Source organism: Ictalurus punctatus, chromosome 20 (genome assembly GCF_001660625.3).
Source record: "Ictalurus punctatus breed USDA103 chromosome 20, Coco_2.0, whole genome shotgun sequence".
Taxonomy (NCBI): domain Eukaryota; kingdom Metazoa; phylum Chordata; class Actinopteri; order Siluriformes; family Ictaluridae; genus Ictalurus; species Ictalurus punctatus.
Window position 1 is genome coordinate 11,407,516 of NC_030435.2, and position 27,410 is coordinate 11,434,925.

At 36.6% G+C, this 27,410-nt stretch overlaps 2 protein-coding genes and 2 long non-coding RNA genes across 6 annotated transcripts in view; 2 read left to right on the plus strand and 2 right to left on the minus strand.

The window, feature by feature from the left end:
• Positions 1-2,429: 2,429 nt before the first annotated feature.
• On the minus strand, positions 2,430-8,852 carry LOC128628832 (uncharacterized). Of its 2 annotated transcripts, none has more exons than XR_008393083.1 (3): positions 8,687-8,852; positions 7,748-7,936; positions 2,430-6,092 (listed from the first exon to the last, which is right to left on the minus strand). It is a non-coding gene; the product is annotated as an uncharacterized LOC128628832 (long non-coding RNA). The 2 variants fall into 2 exon arrangements; XR_008393082.1 differs by having other exon boundaries at positions 8,721-8,848.
• Positions 8,853-8,905: 53 nt separating this feature from the next.
• Positions 8,906-19,497, plus strand: dnaaf6 (dynein axonemal assembly factor 6). 2 transcript variants are annotated; one of them, XM_017495345.3, is made up of 8 exons: positions 8,906-9,103; positions 12,205-12,283; positions 12,569-12,671; positions 15,388-15,448; positions 15,928-15,998; positions 16,971-17,067; positions 17,267-17,352; positions 18,270-19,497. In XM_017495345.3, the coding sequence occupies exons 1-8, from the start codon at positions 9,011-9,013 to the stop codon at positions 18,397-18,399; spliced, it is 720 nt and encodes a 239-aa protein (XP_017350834.1). In that variant the 5' UTR covers positions 8,906-9,010; the 3' UTR covers positions 18,400-19,497. The 2 variants fall into 2 exon arrangements, with proteins under 2 accessions (XP_017350834.1, XP_017350835.1); XM_017495346.3 differs by lacking the exons at positions 15,388-15,448; positions 15,928-15,998.
• On the minus strand, positions 14,023-15,964 carry LOC124629281 (uncharacterized). Its single transcript, XR_006984228.2, has 2 exons — positions 15,919-15,964; positions 14,023-14,860 (listed from the first exon to the last, which is right to left on the minus strand). It is a non-coding gene; the product is annotated as an uncharacterized LOC124629281 (long non-coding RNA).
• A 584-nt stretch (positions 19,498-20,081) lies between the features above and the next one.
• pip4p1a (phosphatidylinositol-4,5-bisphosphate 4-phosphatase 1a) overlaps positions 20,082-27,410 on the plus strand; it is a 40,392-nt gene continuing 33,063 nt past the window's right edge. The window contains exon 1 of the mRNA XM_017495343.3: positions 20,082-20,273. Coding sequence (XP_017350832.1) covers positions 20,159-20,273 — 115 coding nt within the window. The 5' untranslated portion in view covers positions 20,082-20,158. The remainder of the gene's footprint in view (positions 20,274-27,410) is intronic.

The window sequence follows — 27,410 nt, forward strand, 5'->3', positions numbered from 1 at the left end:
ATACAGATATTAAAGGTGCGAATTTATCCCAACTGAGCAAGCCACTGAGTGGCGACGGTGGCAAGGAAAAACTCCCTAAGATGTTTTAAGAGGAAGAAACCTTAAGAGGAACCCGACTCAGAAGGGAACCCATCCTCATCTGGGTAACAACAGTTAGTGTGAAAAAGTTCATTATGGATTTATATGAAGTCTGTATGGCGTTAGGAGCAGCCGTAGTCCCAGCAGTCTGGAATTAAAGAAGATTTGAGCTCCATCCAGAGGCAGAAAGGATCTGGATCTCTAGTATCTCCATAAATTCGTGTGGGGCTCGGCGAAAGGAGAGAGGGAGAAAAAAGATAAAAAAGATAATTATATTAATAATATATCAATAATATTTTACTTAAAAGAAAAAGTTTACTTGCATTACTTAAACTCTTAGTATATTGTACTATTATAAGATTATCACTGGTTGCACTAGTATCTTAAACTTAAGTAAAATAAAATAAAAATTTCACTGTTTTGCAAGGACCACTGTCAATTCAGAGACTCATTGGTTAATTCTCTCAAGACAAGTCTGGGCTTGTTTGATGGATAAAAATAATAGCGCCTTTCTCTCCTTCACATGGTTAGGATTTTCTGTCTTTTAGCAAGATGTCCTCTTCAAACACATATTCTGTGGATTAGATTGGGAGTAATTTTAAGTGCAGTGATTGATTTTAAAAAAATAATATTTTAGTTTTTGTATTTTTGATTCCACCAAACACACAGTAGCCTATAGTTAGTGACGATGACAGCTTTTTCACGTTCTTGGTAAGTTGTTTTACAAATTAAATTTAGATTGAAGTAGCCTAATAGAAATAAATGTATTTTATGGTTGATAAACCTATCATTATGTCACGTTTCAAAGATGGTTTGGAAGCAATCGCAGATTTTCGAACAGTTTATTAAACAAAATGTAAGACAGAGAAGCAGTGCAAACAATGGCTATATATAAGTGTGCTCCTTAACAGAAATGTGATTCAAGTGCAGGTGGTCATGTGACATGTAGTACAGTGCAGTGGCTGATGGGAACTGAAGTCCAGAGTTACCTCCTTGATATATGACACGTTAACTATAAACCAATTTTAATGTTTGTTTGAATTAAATGTAACTGAAATGTTATTTTTTTTCCATTTGAATATCCATTAACATCACATTAATACAGTATTGTAAGCAGCATGATTAATTTAGTCACTATTGTACTGTTCTACACACTTCTCTGGTAAGGAAAAAAAAAATTTTATTAAGCAGGGGTGTAGAATACGTGGGGGACCTGCACTTTTAATAAAATGTAAATTCGTAAACGAGTTAGCATTTTAGCCCTTCCGGTTCCATCGTTCCAAAGTCAAAATCCAAAGGGATTTTGGTTAAAAGCCTGAAATAAGATCTGTGGTGAACACAAACTCAAAATATTTTCACATTTTATTCTACGACATAAAATGCATCAGTAATACGCCACATGATTTTTTAAAAAGCTTTCAAGTGTATTGAAAAAGGCGATTGCTAACAAGTGGCTAAATGGGACTACAGACATTGTCTGGGACATTTAAAGTCATTTAAGTATGTAAGCGCAGTAATTTATTTATTTTTTTGTGTAAGTAACCGGCCAGGAGTATGCATGCACAGTATACAAGAATTTAAACATGCATCATAATAATAAGCTTTAGAGGCACAATTATCAAACATGATGTTTTTTTAAAACTTTCATAAACTAGATAAAACTTCTTTATTCCCCAAAAGAAAAACTATCCAAAAGAGATGCACATATAAACAAATGGAATTTTCTCAAACATAATGCAACATGAGCACAATTCCAAAAATAATAATAAAATAAAAAAAAAATAAAAAAATGTGGATGAAGATTCATCTACAGACTAAATCCGTATTATGCAAAAAGTTTTATTAGAGATAATTTATTAGATTTGATAAACATAAGCCCTATAATTAATTAAAACCAAACAACTGGATTGCAATGTTGTTGTTTTGTTTTTTTTTTTCCTGCAAGGGATCTGATATAACAGCAGTAGCCTATATTTTCACAGTTTATGATATTAGTAAATGGAAATTACATTAAATGACAATATACAGCGATTTCTGTTAAAATTGTAATTCTAATTAAAAGACTGTAAACATTAATTTATAACATCTATTACTGTAAACATGTTATAGTGAGAAGTTCAAATTAAGTTGTGTATTTGGCTTATTACCAGATTTTTATTTCAACCCCTCTAGTTGTTGTCATTTGTGAAAACGTTGTACAGTTCTCTATTTTTGTTTTTCAAAAATTAATTTAACTAAACTTATAATGGACATGTTTATATTAAAACAATTACTTGTTTAGTTATATATATATATATATATATATATATATATATATATATATATATATATATATAAAGGGGTACTTTACAAACAATACATGAAAAGAAGTTAGAACATTTATAAATAAGTTTAGTAAGTAATATTTACCTTCAGCTTTCATTGCATAATTGTTCATACAATGACAATGAATTTGTTCATGGGCTAACATTCTGTCTAAGATCTTAGTTTGTGAAAAGTTTGTAAAAACAAACAAACAAACAAACAAACTATAAGTTAAACAACAGAATTTTCAATTTGTCTTTCAAAACGGTTACTTGAAGGACGTATGTACAGTACAGTAAATGTGGGAAAACTATAATATCAGTTACAGCTAAAATGTAAAGCATAACATATTGAGGCAAATTCACACTTCAGTGGACTAGATCAGATGCCTGTCCAGGTTCTACTGTCTAGTTCTTTGTAAACTGCAATGAAAAACATAATAATTATTCTAAATAAAACATTTTTTAGATTTACTATGTGATAAGTTTACTCTTAACACTCTCCACTCTCTGTGACCCCCCACCCCGTTTCCTGGTTCCTATGTTGGCACCTTTTTGCTTTGTTGACTCAGGTGCAGACAGATGAAGCCCCTCACCATTTGTGCATTCCTTTTTCCCCTCACCATTTGTGCATTTAAATACTTTCTTGTTTCATGCAAATATGCCCTTCCACCTAGCCAATCAATAGTTAACCCATTGTCTCTGTTGTGTGTCAAGCATGATGTATACTCTGCCTTTCTTGGAATAAATGAAAGATCTTGCCATTTGAACTTTGTGTGTCTGTGTGTCATTTTCAAATTCTCCCAAGTGTTTGGTGTGGGAAGCGTCTAGCTTCCTAAAATTCTTTCCCGGGTTTCACTTTGTTTAATTGTTTCCCCCACACTTTAGTGCAGTGTAAATAATTTGTAACCAACATTAAATTAGACCAGTTTTGAATCCATTCACTTTATCCAATTCTATTATATATAATAAATGCTTTGTATTTGATTGAACATTTTTCTTTAATCACACGTTTTCACTTATCTCCTTACAGCGTTTTCTTTGATTTATCTGAAATCTTGATTTTTTTTAAATGTCTGATAATAATGATAAAGATAATTAAGCTTAGTCTGTTTACGTCTGTTACATGTTTCCGACAGTAGGTGGCGACAAGTAGGTGTATTCTTAAATCTGTATTTAGCGAGTCAAAGAATCGGTTCTTTAAAATCATTCATAAACGTATGAATGAGAACGATTCATTCACCTAAAACGGTGCTTCTCAACCACAGGGGCGTGGAGAGATCAGAAGTGGGGCGCGAATTTTTGTAGAATTCATAGACATGGCATCATTTGGGTACTCGGTATATTATTTTATTGCTTTTCAAAGAGAATGTGTACAAACAGGAAAACTCAGTCTTCCCTCAGTCTTCCCTCTCCCTCTGTATTTTCTTATTGCTTGGGAGAGGCGGAGCTTAGCCTGCCTTTTATCTAGCTGTCAGTACAGACCAGTGTTGGCAACTTAACGACTTTTCACATCCCTTTAGCGACTTTTTTTTTTTTTTTTCAAAGAACAAAAAAAGGCGCATAGCGAAAAATCTAGCAACTTTTTGGACAAACCTTAGGGACTTTCCAAATGTCGCCAGTACTGTCCTGCAAGCGCGAGGTCTTGCTTTCCCGCTGCACTCTTACCTCTCTCTGCGTCTGCTCTGTTCAGTGAATGTCTGACAGCTTAATGTCTGAGATTTAACAATGTCCTGGATAACGAGACGTACTCTTCGTCCCAATTTATATAATTCATATGCGAATGTTTTTTTAGAGTACAAGACGAATGGAATGCAACATGTTTTACATGTAAAATAGTCCAAAATATTACAGCCTAGTTCTCTTGTTCAAAGTAGTTATAGTATTCAGAAACATTTTTGATCATTCATGTTCCATACCTGTCCGTTATATAGTTTTATATTATTTTAAAAAATCACGTTATAAAAAGTTATTTAAAAAGTACAAAAACACAAACGCAAAAATCTATCTATCTATCTATCTATCTATCTATCTATCTATCTATCTATCTATCTAAAACAGATAGAGATGGATAGATTTTATATAGAATAATCATTATACCTGGTCTCCTCCAATATTTGTGTTTTTTCACTGTGTTTTTTTAGTTTTATTTTTTGTAGCTACAGTAGGCTAATTATTTTTCCTTTGGTTCAAAGAAACACGTGATTTGGTCATTTGCTATTTTGTTCAATGATCCACTGTCTGTAGTATTCTTTCTACTCATTTTACAGTGATGTATTTATGTCTAGTACCATAATGAAACATGTGGGCCGATCACGTTTTGTTACTACAACATTTATTGATTGAACGATCAACTACACAGTGAAACCATCGGTGTCTTGTGTGTGGGTGATCTAAATAAATGTCCGTATGGAATTTCATGATAAATGAGTTATTTGAATGAGTGATTCTGCGCGTGCAATGTTTCTTTAAAGATATGAATCCACAATGCAATGTTTTGAACATTGGACAGCCTGTGTTTACAAGTGATGACCGTTTTGAGTTTTGTGTCTAGAGTTTTGAAAAGTGACATCAAGGTTCTGAAATTAGTGCCACAGTGATGGTAAAAAACTGTATTATGATGATGATGATTATTATTGTTATTATTAATAGTATTATATAAACAGTAGTAATTAAATAATAAAAATTGTATCGGATGGAAGACTGAATTATTGAATTCCGAGCGTAGGTCTATATTGTTTGGAAACAAGCGATATGGGTTCTTTTCTTTTTTTTATCACTGTTCTTTAGCCACTGTTAGAGAACAGAAGCCTTGAAGAAATACTCTTAATAAATAATTAAATGTACAGCATTATCTACAGATAAAATTGTAGAACGTTTTAAAGGAGGAGACCACAGAGGCCACAAATCACAGATGGGCATTGAAATTAATAACATACCATATGTTTACCCTTTTAAATATTTTAGTTGTCTAATTATTTAGGATATTGCTACATAATATTTAATTATATTCATTGGAAATTATTTTTGAAAATGATGTACAGGTAGCATTTCTCCAAACAAATATCGGGCACTTAATACAAATGTAACCAGCATAAATAGTTTCACATGAATACATTTAAAATGAAAATAAATAAATAACAGGTTACTCAATAGAAATTTCCATGCAAGCTGAATAATATAATTACTGAACTACAATAATTGATTCTAAATAAATGTATAAATGACAATAAATATGAATAAATTATTTCCAGTCTAACGCGTCCCGTGTCCCACACTTGATATAAATTCTACATTCACTATATTTTTTGTTAAATACTTAGGGCAGTGGTTCCCAAACTTTTCCAGGGCAAGGCCCCCCAAATGGCGTTAACATTTGACCGAGGCCCCCCTTTTGCAAGATGTCTTTAAAACACATTTAAAATACAGACTTCGGAATATACCCCCCCCCCCCCTTTTTTTTTTATTAATAATTACATCTTACATCTTTACATTACATGACAATAGGAATTGATTGGGTGTGCGTGTGGTTGTCTGAGAGTGAGAAAGAAAAAATCATGTATTTATTTATTTTTCAAACCAAATTGTTGAGGCCCCCTGGGCACTCCCTGGTCCCACTTTGAAAACCACCGACTTAGGGCACTTCAGGGGGTGCAGCAACCTTCCCGCGGTTATGCATGGATGTGCCTCTTTTCCTTAATGATGACAGACCTGCAGATGAACAGCAGTGTTTTGGACAGATGTTGATGTAACCCAAAGTGTTTTTCGAAGTCTAAATTTCCAGTGTTAGTGTCTTTGTTTTAAACCATATAAATTCTCAAAGCAGGATGTTATAAAAGTATCGAATTTTACTGTTTTGCAATTAAAAACAATACACACGCAAGGACACTTCAACTGGTAAGAAAAATCAGGCAAATAGCGAACATTTTAAAGAGCCTACTTTACATACACAATTCATAACAAGACACAAAAAGTGAATACATCATGCAGGACACACTTCATTGTTTCATGCTGTAGTACACATCTAACGTTAGCATATAGTACCTGTTCCTAACTTTTTAAGAATTTTCTGTAATGGTACAAGCAAAAAAAGTGCTTTTTTTATTTTTATTTTTATTCTAACCAGAAAATAGCTTTATCAAAACTTTGAAGGAGGGTTTTGTGTGAAAAATACGTTTACAATTCTACATGAAATTTGCTAAAGCCATGACTCCAACTAGTATTTTGAATGATTACTCCTCTTGCTTTGATGTAACAGCGTGCTGTCATCACGTGAATGGAGTTGTACCGTCATGTCATCATCACGTGACTGTAGATAAGCGCTAACATATATGGAAAGAGGAAATGACAGTACATGCAATGGCAACGCATGATGGCACGTCACCTTTATATGCATTATTCATGAATGACATGCCATTATGTAGCTATTCACATCACCACTACATGTTTATTCAATTTAATGCAAATTTTCGGCTGTCGGCTGTACACGAAATTCGTCCGTACACGTAAGGTCTAAAGACATTTTTGTCCTTTCGGCGTGCCATACCCTCAGCCAGTTCCAGCTTCTTCAGAGCGGCTGCACGAGCTCTGATGACGACACAGCTATTTCACGATTGTCCAGACTCACGAAAACGATAATGTGCTTTCCATGTTTATTGACACCTTCAGTTCCTGTAAAGCTCACAAATCCTTATTTGTATAACAGTAAAAACTTTTTCACTTAATCTTAATGTTATATTGTCTTATGTTTAAACAATATTTTCAAATTATTAATATTGTATGATTTTGTATTCCCCTGCTATTTCATTAAAAAAAAATTAAAAAAAATAAAAACGCTCGCTGATCGGTTACATCCAGCCGCAGCTGCAGCCTGCTATGTCATCAGAGGTCGTGCAGTCGCTCTGGAGAAGCTGTGCTGGCTGAGGAGGCCAGCTGCTCTCCTAACACTATCGCGGTACTTTGATGCCATACGTCACAGTGATGTGGCATCGGCGCAGTCTCAAGTCAGAAAAAAATTCTAACCGGCATGTATTGCTTCAAGTTAGTTGCCGATCGGTCTGCACAGTGCCGCATGTAGCCGAACATACCTAATGTTTAATTCACTCCATACATTCAATTAAAAACGCAAGGTTTCCAAGAGACAAAAATTAATATTAAGATTTATTAAAATTGGCATTTCCAATCCACAAAGAGAAAATAATTAATTATATTTGATTAAATAAATAATTAAATAAAAACCATAATATTATACCTCCTAGAGGTATAACAACTACAATATTATACCTCCCTTCAATCCACCTCTAATCTTTGTAAGTCATTAAAGTATGTAATAAATCATTGCCATTTTCCAAAAAAGATTCCCCTACCTCTGCTATTATCCATCCATCCATCTTCTATACTGCTTTATCCTTTTTCAGGGTCACGGGGAAACCTGGAGCCTATCCCAGGGAGCATCGGGCACAAGGCAGGGCACACCCTGGCCAGAGTGCCAGTCCATCGCAGGGCACCATCACATACACATTCACACACTAGGGTCACTTTGGACATGCCAGTACCTGAAGGGAACCCCCGCAGCAAGGGGAGAACATGCAAACTCAGCACACAGAGGGCCACGGTGGGAATCAAACCCCCGACCCTGGAGGTGTGGGGCAAATGTGCTAACCACTAATTATATTGATATATTTTGTGTATGAGCCCATTTGGTAGTGAAATTCATGTAAAATTTACATATAATTTAATAATTTATTTGATTAAATATCAAAAATCTAAAAGGTCTCACCTGACACCTACAGGAACACTTTACAGTTGGTTTTGTGACTGTAAGTCATTCCCTTCAAATACTATTGAAGTTAGAAACGTGTATAACAATGTCATATGTAACTTTAGAGACGGTCCCTTAATTTGCGCATATCTGCGAATATCGAACGTCCAACGTTAAACCAACTTTATGCCAGTACTGTACTGCGTTAAATCCATATGGCTTTGTCTGCCAGCGAATGTTACAAAGCGGACCAAACGCAGACGTAGGTGGACGTTCGCAACGTCCAAAGGACGTCCCCTGTTTACTTGGAGATTTGTTTAAAAATTACCAAGGTAAAACAGAGTTCCAAGGTATAAAATATGGAGTTTGTCATTGTCATCAACCAAACAGTAACCAGTTTTGATACCTGAAAATTAAAAATGTAAAATTTAACTAATGAAATGATCTGCAGCACATACTTACATTAATGTTTGTTACATAATATGATAAAAGAAAATAAATAAATAAATAAAAATTCACAGGGCACAGTCACATACACACTTACATTACGGATACTTTAGACACGCCAATGAGCCTACCATGCATGTCTTTGGAAGGAAACCGGTGTACCCGGAGGAAACCCCCGCAGCACAGGAGAACATGCAAACTCCGCACACACATTACCCTGGCGGGACTCGAAACCCGGACGCGTGAGGCGGACGTGCTAACCACTAAGCCACCTTGCGCCCTCAAACTCTAGAAACGCCCCTGGATACACGTGACAACAGCTAGTCTCTTTGGAAACCGTAAACAGTTCTACAGAAGGCTCAGAAGCGTCTGTTACTTTTCTCGTCCATAAATCTAATTACATAAGGATAAGTCAAATTAAATGGAGGAGCTGTCATCTCTTCAAAATCTTCAGGCACTCTCCGACTTGCTCTCTCTACCAGCCGGGGAAGAAAGCGACTCAGAAGACTGCAAGGTAAACGAAACTACCTAGCGCTTTAAAATTTTGCTGGCTAGCCTGCTCACTGTACAGAAAATGAGTTAGGCCTATTTATTGCTGGAGTAACGCGTATATGCAGTTTTGTACTACTAAATTTTTACCTGTGCACGAGTAGATCACAATTAATATAATAATTATAAATTAATTAATAAATAATATAACGCGATCTACTCGTTACGGCGGACAGACCAATTTTAAAAGCCGGTAAATCAGCAAATCAGGGAAATCCTGAACCGTGCTATGTAGTTATCTCGACTTAATATCTCATAATTTTCACGTAGTAACTCGTTATTTCAATATATTTTGTCGTTATTTGTACTTGATATCGTATTATGTCGATGTAAAAACTCGTTATTTCAATATATCATTACTTTAACTAAATAACTTATTGTTTTAACTTAACTTATTTCAATATGCCATTATTTTGACTTAACATCTTATGGGTTAGACACAATAACTCAATATTTCAGTATATTATGCCATTATTGTGACTTCGAATAGTTTTGACATGATATCTCAATATTTCAATAGGCTATATTATGCCTTTATTTTGGCTTGATACAGTTGCAATCAAAATTATTCAACCCCCACTGCAAATCAGGTTTACTGAAATTTACAGACTTTCAGCTGTTTGCAATGAACAAATCAAACAAAAATAATTGAAATAGTTCAACACAATGGATTCTTCAAGTGGTTTCCCCAAATTCAACTGAAAATGCAACTTATAAAGCTTATAAACACTTTATCTCCAAGATCGTGGAAAAGTTTGTATCTCAGCAGCTTAGCTCATAATTTCATAAAGAATCACATACATACACTCACTGTACACTTTATTAGGAATACCTGCACATTCATGTAGTTATCTAATCAGCCAATCATGTTGCAGCAGTAAAATGCAAAAAAAAATATCAATACAGATACAGGTCAGGAGCTTCAGGTGATGTTCACATCAAACATCAGAACGAAGAAAGAGTGTGGTCTCTGTGATTTTGATAGTGGCATACATGTTGGTACCAGATGGGCTGGTTTGTGTATTTCAGAACCTGCTGATCTCCTAGGGTTTTTACACACAAGAGTTTGTAAAGTTTACACAGAATGGTGTGTAACACAAAAAAACACTGATTGAGCGATACTTTCGTTTAATGCCCAACACCAGCCCTTTCTTCCGTGTTGGAAGAACTTGAATGAAGTGACAGTTCAGTTCTTACTATCCTGTTATATTTATTACTGACATGTTTCAACAAGAATATAAAGATAAATAACTAATGACATGCTAAGTTTTTTTCTGCTACAAAAAGTACAACTGTAATATTATGAAAAAAAAATGCTGGTTTGTATTCAAACAAATATATAGTAGGCCTATTTCAGTAGGAAATATACTTTTTTGGCAGCCACCTTGTGCCACACATGTGATGACGCTTGGTTTATATCTCCATGGTAATACGTGCGATTGTGTGTGTGTGAGAGAGAGAGAGAAAGAGAGAGAGAGAGAGAGAGAATTAATGAATGTGCGCTCTGAGCCCAAGTGACGTGAGAAAATGGCACTTTTTAATGCATAAGTAATTATTATTATTATTATTATTATTATTATTATTATTATTATTATGGCCTAAAACTGATCAATGAGACCAAACTGTAAGGACTAGAGAGCTTTGAGGGAGGGTAGTACCCCCAGAGTACTACAGCGTCGTAACGTTTCGGCCCAATCGGCCAGATGGTGGCGCTACAGTGAGCATGTTTAAAAAATTGAATCGTTGGGACCGCCAAACACAATGTACAGTGCATCCAGAAAGTATTCATAGTGCTACACTTTTAACACATTTTGTTATGTTACAGCCTTATTCCAAAATGGATTAAATTCATTGTTTTCCTCAAAATTCTACAAACAATACCCCATAATGACAATGTGAAGGAAGTTTGCTTGAAATCGTTACAAATTTATTAAAAATAAAAAACCAAAAAAGCACATGTACATAAGTATTCACAGCCTTTGCCATGACACTCAAAAGGTGCATCCTGTTTCCACTGATCATCCTTGAGATGTTTCTACAACTTGATTGGAGTCCACCTGTGGTAAATTCAGTTGATTGGACATGATTTGGAAAGGCACACACCTATCTATATAAGGTCCAACAGTTAACAATGCATGTCAGAGCACAAACCAAGCCATGAAGTCCAAGGAATTGTCTGTAGAGCTCAGAGACAGGATTGTATCGAGGCACAGATCTGGGGAAGGGTACAGAAACAATTCTGCAGCATTGAAGGTCCAAATGAGCACAGTGGCCTCCATCATCCATAAATGGAAGAAGTTTGGAACCACCAGGACTCTTCCTAGAGCTGGCCGCCCGGCCAAACTGAACGATTGGGGGAGAAGGGCCTTAATCAGGGAGCTGACCAGAAGAACAACCATCTCTGCAGCACTCCACCAATCATTCCTGTATGGTAGAGTGGCCAGATGGAAGGGACTCCTCAGTAAAAGCACCTTAAAAAGCCCACCTGAAGTTTGCCAAAAGGCACCTGAAGGACTCTCGGACAAAGACCAAGACAAAGATTGAACTCTGTATAATAGAAACCTGAAGGACAAGTTGCTGTATCACTGTACTGATTAATGTAACAATTGCTGTCAGAAACACAAGAGCTGCACCACTATTTAAAAATGGAAATGTATCATAACCTGGTGTGATGCCAGTGCCAGATCCTGATAAACTTCATCTGAGCTGGCTCTTTTTGTCCTCTAGTCTTGCCAGTTTCATTCCAATGCTCTTCTTCTGCTTGGAGCTTCTGCACTTGTGATTCAACTTCTGCTGCTGTGGACAGTCCCTTAAGGATCCCATAAAGATTTTAACTTCCCAACACCATTTTATGCCCATGGCTCACATTCTTCAGTCCATACTGTAGACTTGAACTTTGTAAAACTGCTGTTGGAATCATAACGACATTCTTATTCTGTTATAATGAAGTTTCCATGATTGTACACTCCCTTGCACCACTGAGGATCTGTAAATCATAGTTTTAGAAAATTGTTTGAATTGCTGAATTGAAATGAATGTGAAAGTCATTTTTCTTTATGTATGTAGAATGTAAATTCGATAGCAAAAATGGGTCCTGGACACATTGGTGCTCCTTCTTTTGCACCTAGGCAAGACAAGAATGCAGGTGAGCTCTACTATCCATTTTTAATAATGAGTGAGGCTTTATTGAGATCAGTGGAGTTCTGATTCAGTGTAACTTAAGACAACTTACAGTATCTGACATGAACATTGACTATATTTGCACATCTTTGAAATTATAATTTATGTTATGACTCAATCTTCTAAGGTCAGTTTGGGAACCCTTGGGAATAGTGTTCATAGAAGAAAAGAATGTTTACTACTGTAATTTAGTCTGTCTGTCTTTCTCTCACTCTCCCTCTCACACACATGCACATACTGAAATGGAAAGTCAATAGTGCCTATGTGAAGAACACCAAAGACATCTGGGATGTGGAGGAAGTGACTGAAGGGACACACTTTGATGACCTTGCAGATCCACGTCCTCAGCCTGAGTGAGTGTGTAGTGTATAGTGGAGTAACCTGTTGTCTAAAACTCCAGTCTAGGAGAGATGCATGCCCAATCAGCACACTTAGAAAAAAGGCTCCATCTAGTAACTGTTGTGGATAAAAATGACATGAAATAAACACGAGGGAGATTGAGTATGAGTAAAAATGTAATTTTATTGGTAATTCACAGGACGGGTGGGTGCGTAGTCTGGAGGAGAGTAAGAGGGGGAGGAAAATGGGGTGCGTCCTGGGGACATGGGGAAATCAGGGTGGGTGAAGTGAGCGGACCACTGAGAGTCGGGCGGACTGGTGGGTGAGAAGAGGGACGGATGGTCGGGGCCCGGATCGGAGAAGACAACATCATCATCCTCGGATTGGAAGCTGGAGGGGGGTTCTGGGTCTGACTGTGTAGAAGCGTCAACACGCACGTTCGTGGGGCAGATTCTGTACCGAAGAAGAGGGGGGAACCCCGGATCTCCATTCTTAGGGGGGGTGCTGCGAAGATAGTTAAGTAGCATCATGATATCAGCAGTGAGATGCACAAGCTGGTAATGAGTATCCAGATCCAGGTCCAAACCCTGATCCAGGTCCAGTAACGGAGAGAGAGGGGACTGACGACGGGCACCGGCACCTAGACACATAGAAGCGGGATTAGGCGGATTGGAATTACGAGCAATTTAAGAGCAGTAATAGTAAAAAAGTCAAAAAGAAATGTACGAGCTGAGGAGTGCTAAAAACACACACACTCGTACCGTCAAGGGCGGGCAGGTAGACACAACATACATACACACACATGAATAACTTTAATAGAATCTTATAGTAATAGAGAAACTCTATAAAAAACAGAATAGTAGCATATGCAGGACAGTAGAACTGTAATGATATTAAGAAGTTGGAAGTACAGTAAACCGCTTTTCAAGTAGTATAAATATATATAAACTAAGAAATATAGTGCAAATATGAAAATAAATTATAAACGAGAAATACAGGAAAAAAACAGGAAAATATAACTTACTCATGATTCAGATGGTGAAGATTCTCGTCTCGCAAGGAAAGCCTTAATTTTTAGAGAACCATGAAGAAAGCCAGTTATAAGGTGGCTGCCCCCCCCCTCGAGATAACGATAAGACCAAGGTCCCTCCCGGTTGTTTAGTCGTCTTGCTTACGTCATTTTTTTAACCTAGGGAAATGGGAATCTTGGTTTTTGAAAACCTAGGTAAAAGAGAACCCTGGTTTTTGAAAACCTAGGTAAAAGGGAACCCTGGTTTTTGAAAACCTAGGTAAATAGAAACACTGGGTTTTTGTTTCCTGGGTTGTTGGAAATGCCTGGGTTCTGATTTTATGTGTAAAGTAAAACCCCTGGTTTCAATTCTATGGGTAAGTGAAATAGGCCTTTTCTGGAAACCTATGGGTTATCTAGTGTGTAAATACAGTATAAATACTGGAGCTTAAGCTCAGGGTATGGGGGATCACTTTTGAGAATTCTCATCGGTGTGGATCTCGTGTGGTGGAATGAAACAATAAAGCTGGACCCTTGCTTCTTCTCACTCACGGCTGGTGTGTTTTTTCTATCTCCAACTGGGCTCAGAGGTAGATGTGAGTATTGGCTTCTAAGTTGAGTTTTAAATGTTTTTGGGTAATAGGCTAAATTCGAGCCAACATAACCTAAAGTGATCTTTGGATTGCCTTCCTGGGAGTACACCAGGGGCATTAGCTGGACTGTTTATCATTTGGGGCTGAGCCCAGATTCTTCTCCATCAAAATGCTTTTAAACATGTACTTCTAAATATACTGTTTCCATGCATAAAGTGCAAGTTTAGTGTGGATTTACAATAAAACTTGCCTTGGGTGTTATCACTGCTTGTAATACTACCAGACCGATTAATATATAAAACATTTTGGCTATTTAACGTAAGACTAGGCTAGTTTGGTTTGGCTATCCAAAGGGAGGCACATCTATGCTATCATTGTGTGGGTTTAGGTGCCTACAGTGCCATGCAAAGAATGTTACCTGTCCTTATACTCTGCTCATATCTTGTTCACTTAACATGGAACTCATAGACATTTACACACCTTGTTTTCCTGGCTCAGCATGAGAGGATGTCAGTGTTTCAATTTCAGCCCCTGTATATTGGCATATATCCATTTTCCTCTCACACTAACTGACTGAGCTAGTGTTTGGCAGAATTGAGACCTGTCAACCAATAAGACATGAACATTTCAACCTATTTTCCTGTAAACCCTGTCTGATTGGTCTTGCCTCCCATCACTGATGAGCCATTCCACCGAATGGGTGCCATTTTTGTCCCAGGGACATTATATGTATAAATATGCATGAAAATTAACTAAAAGATAATTGTTGTTATTATTAAGAAAAGTGTCCTGCATATTAATCAAACCACAAATTTAAAATATGTAATTTAAAACATTAATGAAAACTACATAGAACACTGAAAAAATAGCATTTGTTACCTGTTTCCACTCTCTAATACTACACTTTACCATTAAATATAATAGTTAAAGTCCTTCAGAAATCTTTTTTTTTAATTTTTTTTGCAATGTTGTGATTCCACATCTCATCTATGACTTAAATATCTTTTTTCATAAGAAATCCATAATATTTTAGTTAAAATACACATTGTAGTTGTGTCCCCAGGTTTTCACTCAGTCATGTTACCCTAACATATTCCCCTCTCATATGAATTTGGAACATTTCACAAGTCACATGTTCACCAGGAAGTTGTATCATCTGTATCTTCTGAAGGCCATGGGAAGACCAACAGTAAGTTTTCTCATTTTCTTTTCGGTATATTTGATGATATTGTAACTGTGGTGGAGAAGGTCAATCTCAGTGTACAGTCCTGTTACCTAAATTATTCCTTAGATGTTATTTGTTTATTTTAAAAATACAAATTTTTGGTAAATTACTAGAATGTGCTTAGTGTGCTCATGCTATTAGCATGTATGCCATATGGCTGTATTTAATGTATTTGCTAATTCTATGCTAAAAACTCAGTCCTGTAACGTTCAGTCCTGTTACTTATATAAAGAGAAGCCTTCTTAGAAAAGGTCAGGCAAGTGTTTTCATGAATTTAATGCAATTCTAGCTAAAACACTATTGGATGTAATTTTTGCAGCTGAAAAATTTAGTGTTTTGTAGACACGCAAGAATATTTTCAAATTGATGTTAGGTACTGGTTGTCAATGCAGAGATCTGAGGACTTCAACTTTTTTTGTCTTTGTCTTTCTTACCTTTTGTAGAAGAAGGTTGAGAGAACCCATACTATGCAGGAGCCAGAAACACCCACCCATGGCATGCTGCAGGGGAAGGAGTAAAAATCACTCACCACCCTCATCTCCCTTCTCTGTCTCTCCCTCCCTCCCTCTCTCTCTCTCTCTCTCTCTCTCCCCTTCCCTCGCTCTTCTCCTCTCTCCTTCTTTCTCTTTCCACCTCATTTGCTGTGAAAAACTACAAGCACATCCCTTCAATACAGAAATCTCACACACACACAAAAACAGACACACATGCACACTCAAACACATGTGCGCTCACATACGAACACACATTCCTGTTCATTCCTGTTACCCAATGTACATTCCCGTTACTAAAAAGTTTTTTGTTGTTGTTTCAAAACCACTTAAGTTAAACCACAATTTTTTCAATTATGTTTGGTCCATCATTTATCAAGTTGTTTAATAAACTACATGATTAAACATTTATACGCTTGAGGTTTGGGTCTCCTTTGAACATGTAACTAACCATTTCTTTAAAATAAACAAGCTTTTTAAATGACACATGAGTTTTTTAACAGGACTGAGAAAAATGCAACCATTTTCCACTAGGAAACCTTGTAAAATAAATAAATAAAGTTACCTGAGATTGACCTCAGGTATACAAATTTTGAATAGTTAAATATGTGTTATTAGATTCAGTGTTGAAAAAAGAAAAAAAAAGTTTAATTTGGAAGAGACATGGGGGATCAGAATTTATTTTGTGTTATCGTTTTAGGCACATATTTGTCAATACCCTTGACTTGGATGAAGATCAGATCACATTTTATGACAAATTTATGCATAAAACCATGAAATTCCAAAAGGTTCACATACTTTTTCTTGCCACTGAATATTGTAGAAGGTTAATGCTTGCATAGCAAGAGTGTGTTTATTGTAGTATATAAGCAGAAAAGAACCAGTAAATCTCACAGGATACAATCCTGTATAATATAACTGAATGTATGAGAGCAAGGTCTGTACTGCTGAAAGGCTGTTTATGAAAATATGTGTGTGTGTGTGTGTGTGTGTAGGTATGAGATTATCTTGAAGCAGAGTGTGGGTACTGAGGACTTGTTTCTGGGCATGAGCCAAAAGGATCCATCCTCCATGTGCTGTGAGAGCATGCTGGTAATCTCAGTTACAATAATCACAAACTACCAACATCTTAAGCCTTACACATATTAACAACACTATGCTGCACCATCTATAAATATACCTGCACTAGAATGATTGAATCCAAGATTCACTTAAATAAATTTTAAATTAACCTTTTTTAAAAATTTTTTTAATTACTTTTAATATCTATCTAACTCTCTGTCTACTGCAGGTGAGAGTGAAGCTACCGGAAACTCAAGCTTCTGATCTTGTGCTGGATGTGAACGAGAGATTTGTTGATCTAAGAACTCCGAAATAGTAGGATTCTGAGTATTCATATATGCTACATAGAGAAAAAAAATACATTAAATTAAATAAATCTGTGTTTGTTTACTTCGTCTCAATCAAATGTTGCTAGTGATGTATTATGCATAGAGCAGTTTTCGTCCACAAAAAGCTTGAGTTGCTATTGAAATACGAACAAAAACAATGATGATTTCCTTTTAATATTGGGAGGGCACACTGTGTGCTTGCCACTCTAATATGATCAAGGTTTTATACTAAATGATACTAAATGCCATATTTTTTGCTCAAGATAGGTTATAGCAATATAAACATTTGCATTGCAAATGCCTAAATCCTGAGCAAAAATATGGTATTTAGTATAAAACCTTGATCATTCACAAATATCTTGTATGCAAATGTAGCAACCATAATAAATACAGATATGGTTCGTCACAAAATTGGTCAAAGAATTGTGAGTGAGAATCATGATCTCAGCTAAATGTTCCAGCTCCTTTTCTCTTCTTTCTTTTTATGCCATTTCCCCCCTTTTCTTATGTACCAACAATTCAATTTGGAGTATCCTTATTTGTATGATAATATTTATTTAAACAGTGCTAAAACATTTTAATTAGCCAATCAATCAACCAAGCTACTTCCACCAGACTTAGGAGTTTATCCAAACTTCACACCCTCCATCCACAGTCACTCCAAGAAGGTGCCAGTGTGTGCTTATGTTCCATGCAAGCAGTTACACATAATGTAATGTGTACAATAGCTTAATTGTGTCAAAAGCCACAAGAAAAACTGTCCTGAACTGAGTCACTTGTACTGTATATGTGTGTAGAGGCATCCATGGTGTAACTGCACTGTATTTTAGTAATAAATGTAGAAGTAGCAAAACCTGCAGCATAGTTTCTTTATAAAGCACAATTGCTCTCTTCTGTCTACAGCAAGCTAGGCCTGCATCTGCCCCACTCAGTGCGCAGTAGGGAAGGTACAGCACGATTCATTACAGAGAGATATGAACTGGAAATCACGCTGCCCATGAACAGACCTCTGGACTCCATTAACCTCACCTGAAGATAAGGATGTAGAACTCATGGGCTGTCTCTGAAGAAAAAGAACTGCTTCACTGGCTGGAAAAGATAGAATTCACAGGAACAGAAATTTTCAAGGCACATTCAAGTATCGATTGTTTCCAATTTTGGAACCACAGTCAGTTGTTTTGGGCTTGTACCATGAATACTCTTATAGATGGATACTGTAAATAAAATCACAAGTTACTGTTTTTTTTTTTTTTATATATATATATAGTGAATTTGCAGTCATTGAAATTGCAATCAACAATTTGCTTTTGTCTGAAGATGAGACAAGTAAGACATTTTCTTTTGAGATGATTATGTTAACTAACCTCTCTTCTGTCTCCAGTCACTGCTACTCATGATTGCTGTCTAAAGCTTTGACCAGTGACAGCTTTTCATTAAAACTTGTAAAATGTTTGTCTGCAGTTTGGGTTTCACATCCTGGCACAGTGGTAAACTTGATAATATTGAAAATATTTATGAAGTGTAATCAATATGTGTAACTAACATTTGCATATGTTAATGAAGTATATTCAATATGTACTACCAACATTTAGTATTATTACTTAAGCATAATCGAATAATCAATATTGGTTAAAAAGCATAATCTATATGTATAATCAATAGCTAGAAGCATAATCTAAATCCATATAACAATGTTTGATCCACTATATTCTGAGTGTGGATTGAGTTGGATGAAATATGTGTCTTACTGTACAATAATTGTACCAGCCTGCATCTTCTAAGACTTAAAAAAAGGACGAGTGTGGATCAAGGTCAGGACACACAAGCCTACGTGAAACCTTTTTTTTTTTTTTTAAAAAAAAAAAAGAAGAAACCATGACCTCATGAAACCGTTTTGAGAAAAAAAAAAAAAACTGCGCATGCGCCACAAATTTAAGATAACACATAGACATGAATATTTAATTGTGGCAAAGAAGATTGCTCTGTTTTAATGATGAAAGGCAAAACCCCACCTACAATGACTACGCTGTGGAGGAAGGTATATAAAGTGCTGTGTGTGTTTGCATAATTCGGACTTTCTGCAGACTGTCAACTTTATTGAATTTCAATAAAGTTTATTTACTTTTTGACATCTACTAAACTCTCTGTCTCTGAAGTTTTTGACTTAGGCTAAAATGGTTGATTTATCCACGACGATAACAGTAAGAGAAATAGCTTGAGCAACTTACAAATAAATAATAGATTATTAATCACCTAGTTATGCCTTAATGAATGACTTACAAATGTATTATGATTTTTAATGTTAGCAATTGTGTACAATCTTTTGACCAATTTATTGTTTTTTTTTTTTTTTTAAAATAATAATTACATGCTCATCAATTTGTTCATAAGTGGATTCATTATTTGAGGGGCAGTTTTACACAGACATTAACAGGGTGACTTAGTTTCGGATATACGAGAATACAATGTCAGCAAGAGAAGACGTAGCTAATAAACTCAAATTCGAATTAGCTTTGGCCTCCCATAAAAAACCCCCGAAACACTAGCTCTCCCTTAAGAGGCGCACCTGCATTACTAAGTTACTAGATTGCTTGTTTAAAACAGAACATTATTTAGTTCAGTTCAAAAGATGCTCACACCCGGTGGTCTTGAGATGATCTCTCACGGCAAAACGCGCGTGCGCTTTCGTTGCCAAGGTAGCAGGCCTGTAACCATGTGACGAAAGCGCGTCTAGCTACGCTCCTCGGTGGCTTGGCAGTGCGCGCCCCGTTTCTTAGTTCCTCGCTGTCGCCATGGCGGACGGCGAGCGTTCACCATTACTCTCCGATCTCGGCGATGGAGCTGCCGGAAGCGGAATTGGCGGCATTTCTCCTGCAAGTCCGTTTTCGCAACCTAACAAACCGCAGAGTGAGTATTGATAGCTAGCCTAGTGGTCCCCTCAGAGCCAATCCCTCTAGTTATGTCATAGATAGGCCTGAGATAGAGGTTGTGTAACGAAAGGTAGACCTGTAATCGGATTCTTTTTATGTATTTTATTGTTAATTTTCGTGTTGCATGGAAGTAATTAGCGGTTGGCTGCGTGAGCAACTCCAGCGTTTCTTGTACAGCGGAAGGTACGTTTATTTGAGCATGCCGGTTGCTCGGATGATTTTGGCTAATTGCTTAGGAGGCTAACTACTTCCGCATCCGGTGTGCAGCGATTAGATGGGTGCTTGGCTAACATTTATTGAATCAAATAGTTTAGTAAAGTAAAAGTATGCTCATAATCTGCTTGTTCTACATTATCAGTGCATTAATATGTACTATCATTACCTATAGAAATTCCTCAGTTGCACACTGAATGCTCTGTTATAAGCTCTCGTCTGTTTAATAGAGCGATACGATACTATTTTATAGTCACTGCAGTTAGAGATACCCAGCTAGCAATTTTTGGTTCCCAGAAAGTTCTCGGAACATACAATTTTAGGTATTGGTTTTGGTTAACCAGGAAAGTTCTTTACAGAAATAGAATGTTGGTTTTAGGTTTATAAAATGTTCTCTTAACCTAAATTTTCATCATTTATTTTTAATATTCATACATTCATGCACCATTAATCATAAATAAATCAGTCTATCAGCACATAATCCATGCTTTAGTTAACCCATTGTTTACATAGAATAAAAGGCCATGAATCTCAGGCCATTCAAAACAGTGTCATTTAATTAAATTTTTTTTTTGCAAGAACAATATCATTACCAAATGAATTCAACTGTAAAAATAGATAAATTTTTAAACCTCTCCAATAGGGAAAACAGGTTCACTTCTTTCAGCACCGTCATCTGCAAATTTAACTAACATTTTTAAAAAAGCAACATAATTTGCATGTACATTAGATTAGATCAGAATTAAAATTAAATTAACAATTAAATAAATAAATAAACTTTACTATATAGGCCTTTTAATATCATGTTCAATACAATATATTAATATAATATATTTAATATAAATTTCCGCATGGCTGTGTCTAGTGGTCTCATGTTACACGCAAAACCAAAAAAAAATAAATCTAAATCTTAAATATAAATTAACATGTAAAGCAAACATGCATTGGATATTAAGACATGTTTTGTGTAGTTTGTCATAAATCTTCTCAATGAAAGAAAAAATACACTTAATCCTCTGCAGTTTGGTTCTCAGATTAATTTTTAAAGATGTTTATATATTTATACTGAAAAACATGACAAATACACTGATTATAGCTCAAATGCAGCATCACAATATGAAGTGATTTTGATATTGACTTGAGCTGATAGTTTAAATATATACAGCACAGGCTGAGATTTAATAAAAGCAGATTTCCCTTATTCTCTCACTCATTCTCTCCTGTTTCTCACACTAACTGCTCTCACAGTCAGTGACAGGCAAGCTGGACTTCTTTTTGGTCAGAAACCACTGGCAAACTCTGTAGCAAAAATGTTCATTTTAAAAATGAGCTTCACTGATTAACGTGAGTGCTTTGCTGCGCTCCATTCAAATCAGAGCTCCGTGTTGAAGTCTCTGTGCACTTCTCAACTGCCACATATATGGGACGCAGCATTAGTTGTATTTACAAGAGTTAATGACTGTGGCTGTGTGGCATGACCAAACATTATATGTTGTACTTGTCAGCTGCTATATTTTACTTTGCAACTGAACTGTGCAACTGTGAACTAACGTGGGAAATCTAACTAATTTGCCAGATAGCTAGCAATCATCGAACATTGCTTAGCCGATGTAACTAGCTAATTAACTAACTAGTGTGCTGTTCTAGCTATCTGGCTTCCTAACGTTAGAAAAAGAGAAGTGACAGTAGCACTAATGTTCTTTGAGATATTAGTTAAAGTGTTGAATAAGTACTTACCATTGAAGCTTCAGTGGAGGAGGACAATAAAAACGCACTGTCTATACACGTGGCATTACGAGATGCGGTAGAAAGAAATGGTTGAGTTGAATTTCAATCATTCAACTGATGGATTTACGGAGATCATATATGATTAACAGGACAGGGGCACTTCATGGGCCAATCAGGTTTCAGCTGGGGCCAGCGAGTGCCCCACTGGCCCCACCCCTCGATCTGCCAGTGCTTGATGGAAATGTCAATTCTCTATATTGACCTATAGAGAATGTTCTGTGTAAGTTCTCTTTAGGTCGTCAGAAAAAAAAACCTCCATGCAATGTTCTGGGAAGGTTAGTTTTTGGTTACAAAAAAAACCTCTACAGCGAACGTTCCTAGAATGCTATTATTTGGTGAATGTTCTGTGTTTGCTGAGTAGAATTTACATTAGAATTACATTAGCAAAGATTCCAGTACATGCAAAGTATGTTTATGAATGACAATCCCCCGTAAATGAACACAGCACAAATTATTTGCATTTGGTATCGCACACAATGGGGAATTAATAGCATGTAGTTCCTCTTTTTGAGAGAGACTTCTTGTTCAATTCCACACTTGCCTTTAAATGTAGTAAAGTAACAATACATGAGTAACAGTACTATGAGTTTTTGTTATTATTTGTTATGATGATACTGTTAATATCATAATTAATAATATTTATTAGTTATTAGTTATTATTATTATTATTATTATTATTATTATTAATAGTGGTAGATGTTCGGCTTTATAAGATTATTATTATTATTATTATTATTTTTATTATTATTAGTGGTGCTTGCACAGCATAATTGGCAACAGGTTAGTAACATGATTGGGTATAAAAAGAGTATCTTAGAGAGGCAGAGTCTCTCAGAAGTAAACATAGGATGGAATCTGGATAGAAGCATGTGTTGCTCTAAAACCTATATATACCATTCAGCATTGATGGTACCTTTCCAGATGTGCAAGCTGCCCATTCCATAGGCACTAACGCACCCCCCCATGCTCCTCCTCAGAGATGCAGGCTTTTGAACTTGGCACTCATAAAAAGCTGGATGGTCCCTCTCCTCTTTGGTTTAGAGGACACGGCATCCATGGTTTCCAAAAAGAATTTCAAATTTCGATTTGTCTGACCACAGAACCGTTTTCCACTTTGCCTCAGTCCATTTTAAATGTACATTGGCCCAGACAAGATGGCGGCATTTCTGGATCATGTTCACATATGGCTTCTTCTTTGCATGATAGAGCTTTAACCAGCATTTGTGGATGACATGGCGAACTGTGCTCATAGACGGTGAGGTCTGGAGGTGTTTCTGAGCCCATGCAGGTATTTCCATTATAGAATCATGCCTGTTTTTAATGCAGTGCCGCCTGAGGGCCCGAAGATCACGGGCATGCAATATTGAAATTCAGACTTGTCCCTTGAGTGCAGAGATTTCTCCAGATTCTCTGAACCTTTTGATGATATTATGTACCGTAGATGATGAGATATTCATAGTCTTCGCAATTTTACGTTGAGGAACATTACTCTGAAATTGTTCCATAAATTGTAGGTGCAGTTTTTCGCAGATTCGTGAACGTCTGCCCATCTTTACTTCTGAAAGACTCTGCCTCTCTAAGATACTCTTTTTTTAAATTTTTTTTTTTTTATACCTAATCATGTTACTGACCTGTTGCCAATTAACCTCCAGCTGTTTCATTTTAGTAACACTCACTTTTCCAGCCTTTTGTTTTTTGAGATGTGTTGTGGCCATCAAATTCAAAATGACCTTTTTTTTTTCTTCTTAAAATGGTACATTTACTCAGTTTAAACATTTTATGTTTTCTATGTTCTATTGTGAATAACGTGGGTTTATGAGATTTGCAAATCATTACATTGTTTTTATTTACTTTTATTTATATTTTACACAGCGGCCCAACTTTTTTGGAATTGGGGTTGTATTTATTTATTAGTGGTGCTTGGTATGCAATGCATCACTATTGTTCTCTTATTATGCATACTTATTATGTTGGCTTGAGAAAGCAAACATACTGTTTTGCTTTATAAGCTTTATTATTATTATTATTATTAGTGGTGCTTGCAAAGCACTATTGTTCTCTTGCATATTTAGGAGTTCAAGCCTGTAGGGCTGAAACCCTATTGTAATTGTAAGGATGTTTATTGTTTTTAGGTGTTCAAGCCCAAAGGGCTGAAGCTTTATTGTAATTGTAAGGATTTTAATTTATTATTATTATTATTATTATTATTATTATTATTATTATTATTATTATTATGGCCTAAAACTGATCAATGAGACCAAACTGTAAGGACTAGAGAGCTGAAACTTTGAGGGAGGGTAGTACCCCAGAGTACTACAGCATCGTAACATTTCGGCTCAATCGGCCAGATGGTGGCGCTACAGTGAGCATGTTTAGAAAAATGGAATCGTTGGGACCGGCCAAACACAATGTACAGTGCATCCGGAAAGTATTCACAACGCTTCACTTTTTCCACATTTTGTTATGTAACAGCCTTATTCCAAAATGGATTAAATTCATTATTTTCCTCAAAATTCTACAAACAATACCCCATAATGACAGTGTGAAAGAAGTTTGTTTGAAATCTTTGCAAATTTATTAAAAATAAAAAACAACAAAAAAAGCACATGTCCATAAGTATTCACAGCCTTTGCTATGACACTCAGACGTAGTGCTCAGGTGCATCCTGTTTACAGTGATCATCCTTGAGATGTTTCTACAACTTTATTGGTTGTATGTTCACCTGTGGTAAATTCAGTTGATTGGACATAATTTGGAAAGGCACACACCCTTCTATATAAGGTCCCACAGTTAACAATGCATGTCAGAGAACAAACCAAGCCATGAAGTCCAAGGATTTGTCTGTAGACCTCAGAGACAGGATTGTATCGAGGCACAGATCTCGGGAAGGGTACAGAAACATTTCTGCGGCATTGAAGGTCCAAATGAGCACAGTGGCCTCCATCATCTGTAAATGGAAGAAGTCTGGAACCACCAGGACTCTTCCGAGAGCTGGCCGCCCGTCCAAACTGATCGATCGGGGGAGAAGGGCCTTAGTCAGGGAGGTGACCAAAAACCCGATGGTCATTCTGACAGAGCTCCAGCATGTCTCTGTGGACAGAGGAGAACCTTCCCAAAGAACAACCATCTCTGCAGCACTCCACCAATTAGGCCTGTATGGTAGAGTGGCCAGGTGGAAGCCACAGCCCACCTGGAGTTTGCCAAAAGTAACCTGAAGGACTCCCAGACCATGAGAAACACAATTCTCTGGTCTGATGAAACAAAGATTAAACTCTTTGGCCTCAAAGGCAAGCGTCATATCTGGAGGAAACCAGGCACCAATCATCACCTGGCCAATGCCATCCCTACAGTGAAGCATGGTGGTTGCAGCATCATTCTGTGGGGATGTTTTTCAGCGGCAGGAACTGGGCGACTAGTCAGAATCGAGGGAAAGATGAATGCAGCAATGTACAGAGACATCCTTGTTGAAAACCTACTCCAGAGCGCTCTGGACCTCAGACTGGGGCGAAGGTTCATCTTCCAACAGGACAACGACCCTAAGCACACAGCCAAGGTAACAAAGGAGTGGCTACAGGACAACTCTTTGAATGTCCTTGAGTGGCCCAGCCAGAGCCCAGACTTGAACCCAATTGAACGTCTCTGAAGAGATCTGAAAATGGCTGTGCACCGACGCTCCCTTTCCAACCTGATGGAGTTTGAGAGGTCCTGCAAAGAAGAATGGGAGAATCTACCCAGAATAGGTGTGCCAAGCTTGTAGCATCATACTCAAAAAGACTTGAGGCTGTAATTGGTACCAAAGGTGCGTCAACAAAGTATTTAGCAAAGACTGAATACTTAAGTACATGTGGGTTTTTTGTTTATTTTTAATAAATTTGCAAAGATTTCAAACAAACTTCTTTCACGTTGTCATTATGGGGTATTGTTTGTAGAATTTTGAGGAAAGTAATTAATCCATTTTTGAATATGGCTGTAACATAACAAAATGTGGAAAAAGTGAAGTGCTGTGAATACTTTCCAGATGCACTATATATTCATTTCTGTCTATAAAATTATTCTGCCATCTTGGATTTTTTATAAAACCTACTTTTGCGAACTAGTCCTTAGTTTTTTGTCCAATCGGGACCAAACCAGTGCCAAACGATTCTACAGAGTCTCATTATCAAAAGTTATATAAAAAAAGTTTGAACTTTCAACTTCAGGTAGCTACAGTATGAGAAAACACAGGAAGTAGGCGTGACCACTTTTACATAACTGGCTATAACTCTTGAACAAAATGAGATGTCTTCCCCAAATTTGGCATGCTTATCTGTGAGGTCAATCTTTGCCCTCAGAGCCCGAAGGGCTGAAACCCTATTATAATTGTAAGGATTTTGATTATATTTTAATTTTTATTCTGACCTATAACTGAATGTGCAGACCAAACCGTAAGGCCTAGAGAGCTGAAACTTTGAGGGAAGGTAGTACCCCAGAGTACTACAGCGTCAAAACATGAAGGAAAAAAAGGCCAGATGGTGGCTCTATAGTGACCATGTTTAGAAAACTGGCCATAACTTTTGAATCATTTGTCACAGACTCTTTTCTGGTTGGCCAGAAAATTTGCAGTTTTGCCATATGGTGGCGCTATAATACTGAAAAAACATTAAATTGGCTGTAACTGTGGAACCGTTCATCCATTGACTTCAAAATATGCATACAGTGTCTTTGTCTCAGTTGCCATCACTGTCTATGAGCACATTCACATATGTTGAAAAACATGGCCGCCATCGGCCAATCAAATTTCAGTAGCTATTAGACAAGGTTACCAATGGCTGAACGGAACGAAACTTGGTGGGCCTATTTGACTCTTGGTGTAAGAGGTTTGTGCAAAGCTTTAAAGAAATCGGCCAGAAGGTGGCGATATTGAGATTTTTGTTGGTGTTAATGGCTGTAAATAATGCAGTGTTTTGAACAAACATAAATAGTATATATCAGATTATATTCCCTGTCATTCTAAACATATTTGCCTCAAGAATCATTGGTGTCTGTCAAACCGTTCAGTAAATATTTCAGATAATGTTTTAACATACTTTTGCAAACTAGTCATAGGTTTTTTACTCAAGTGAAATAAACCTAT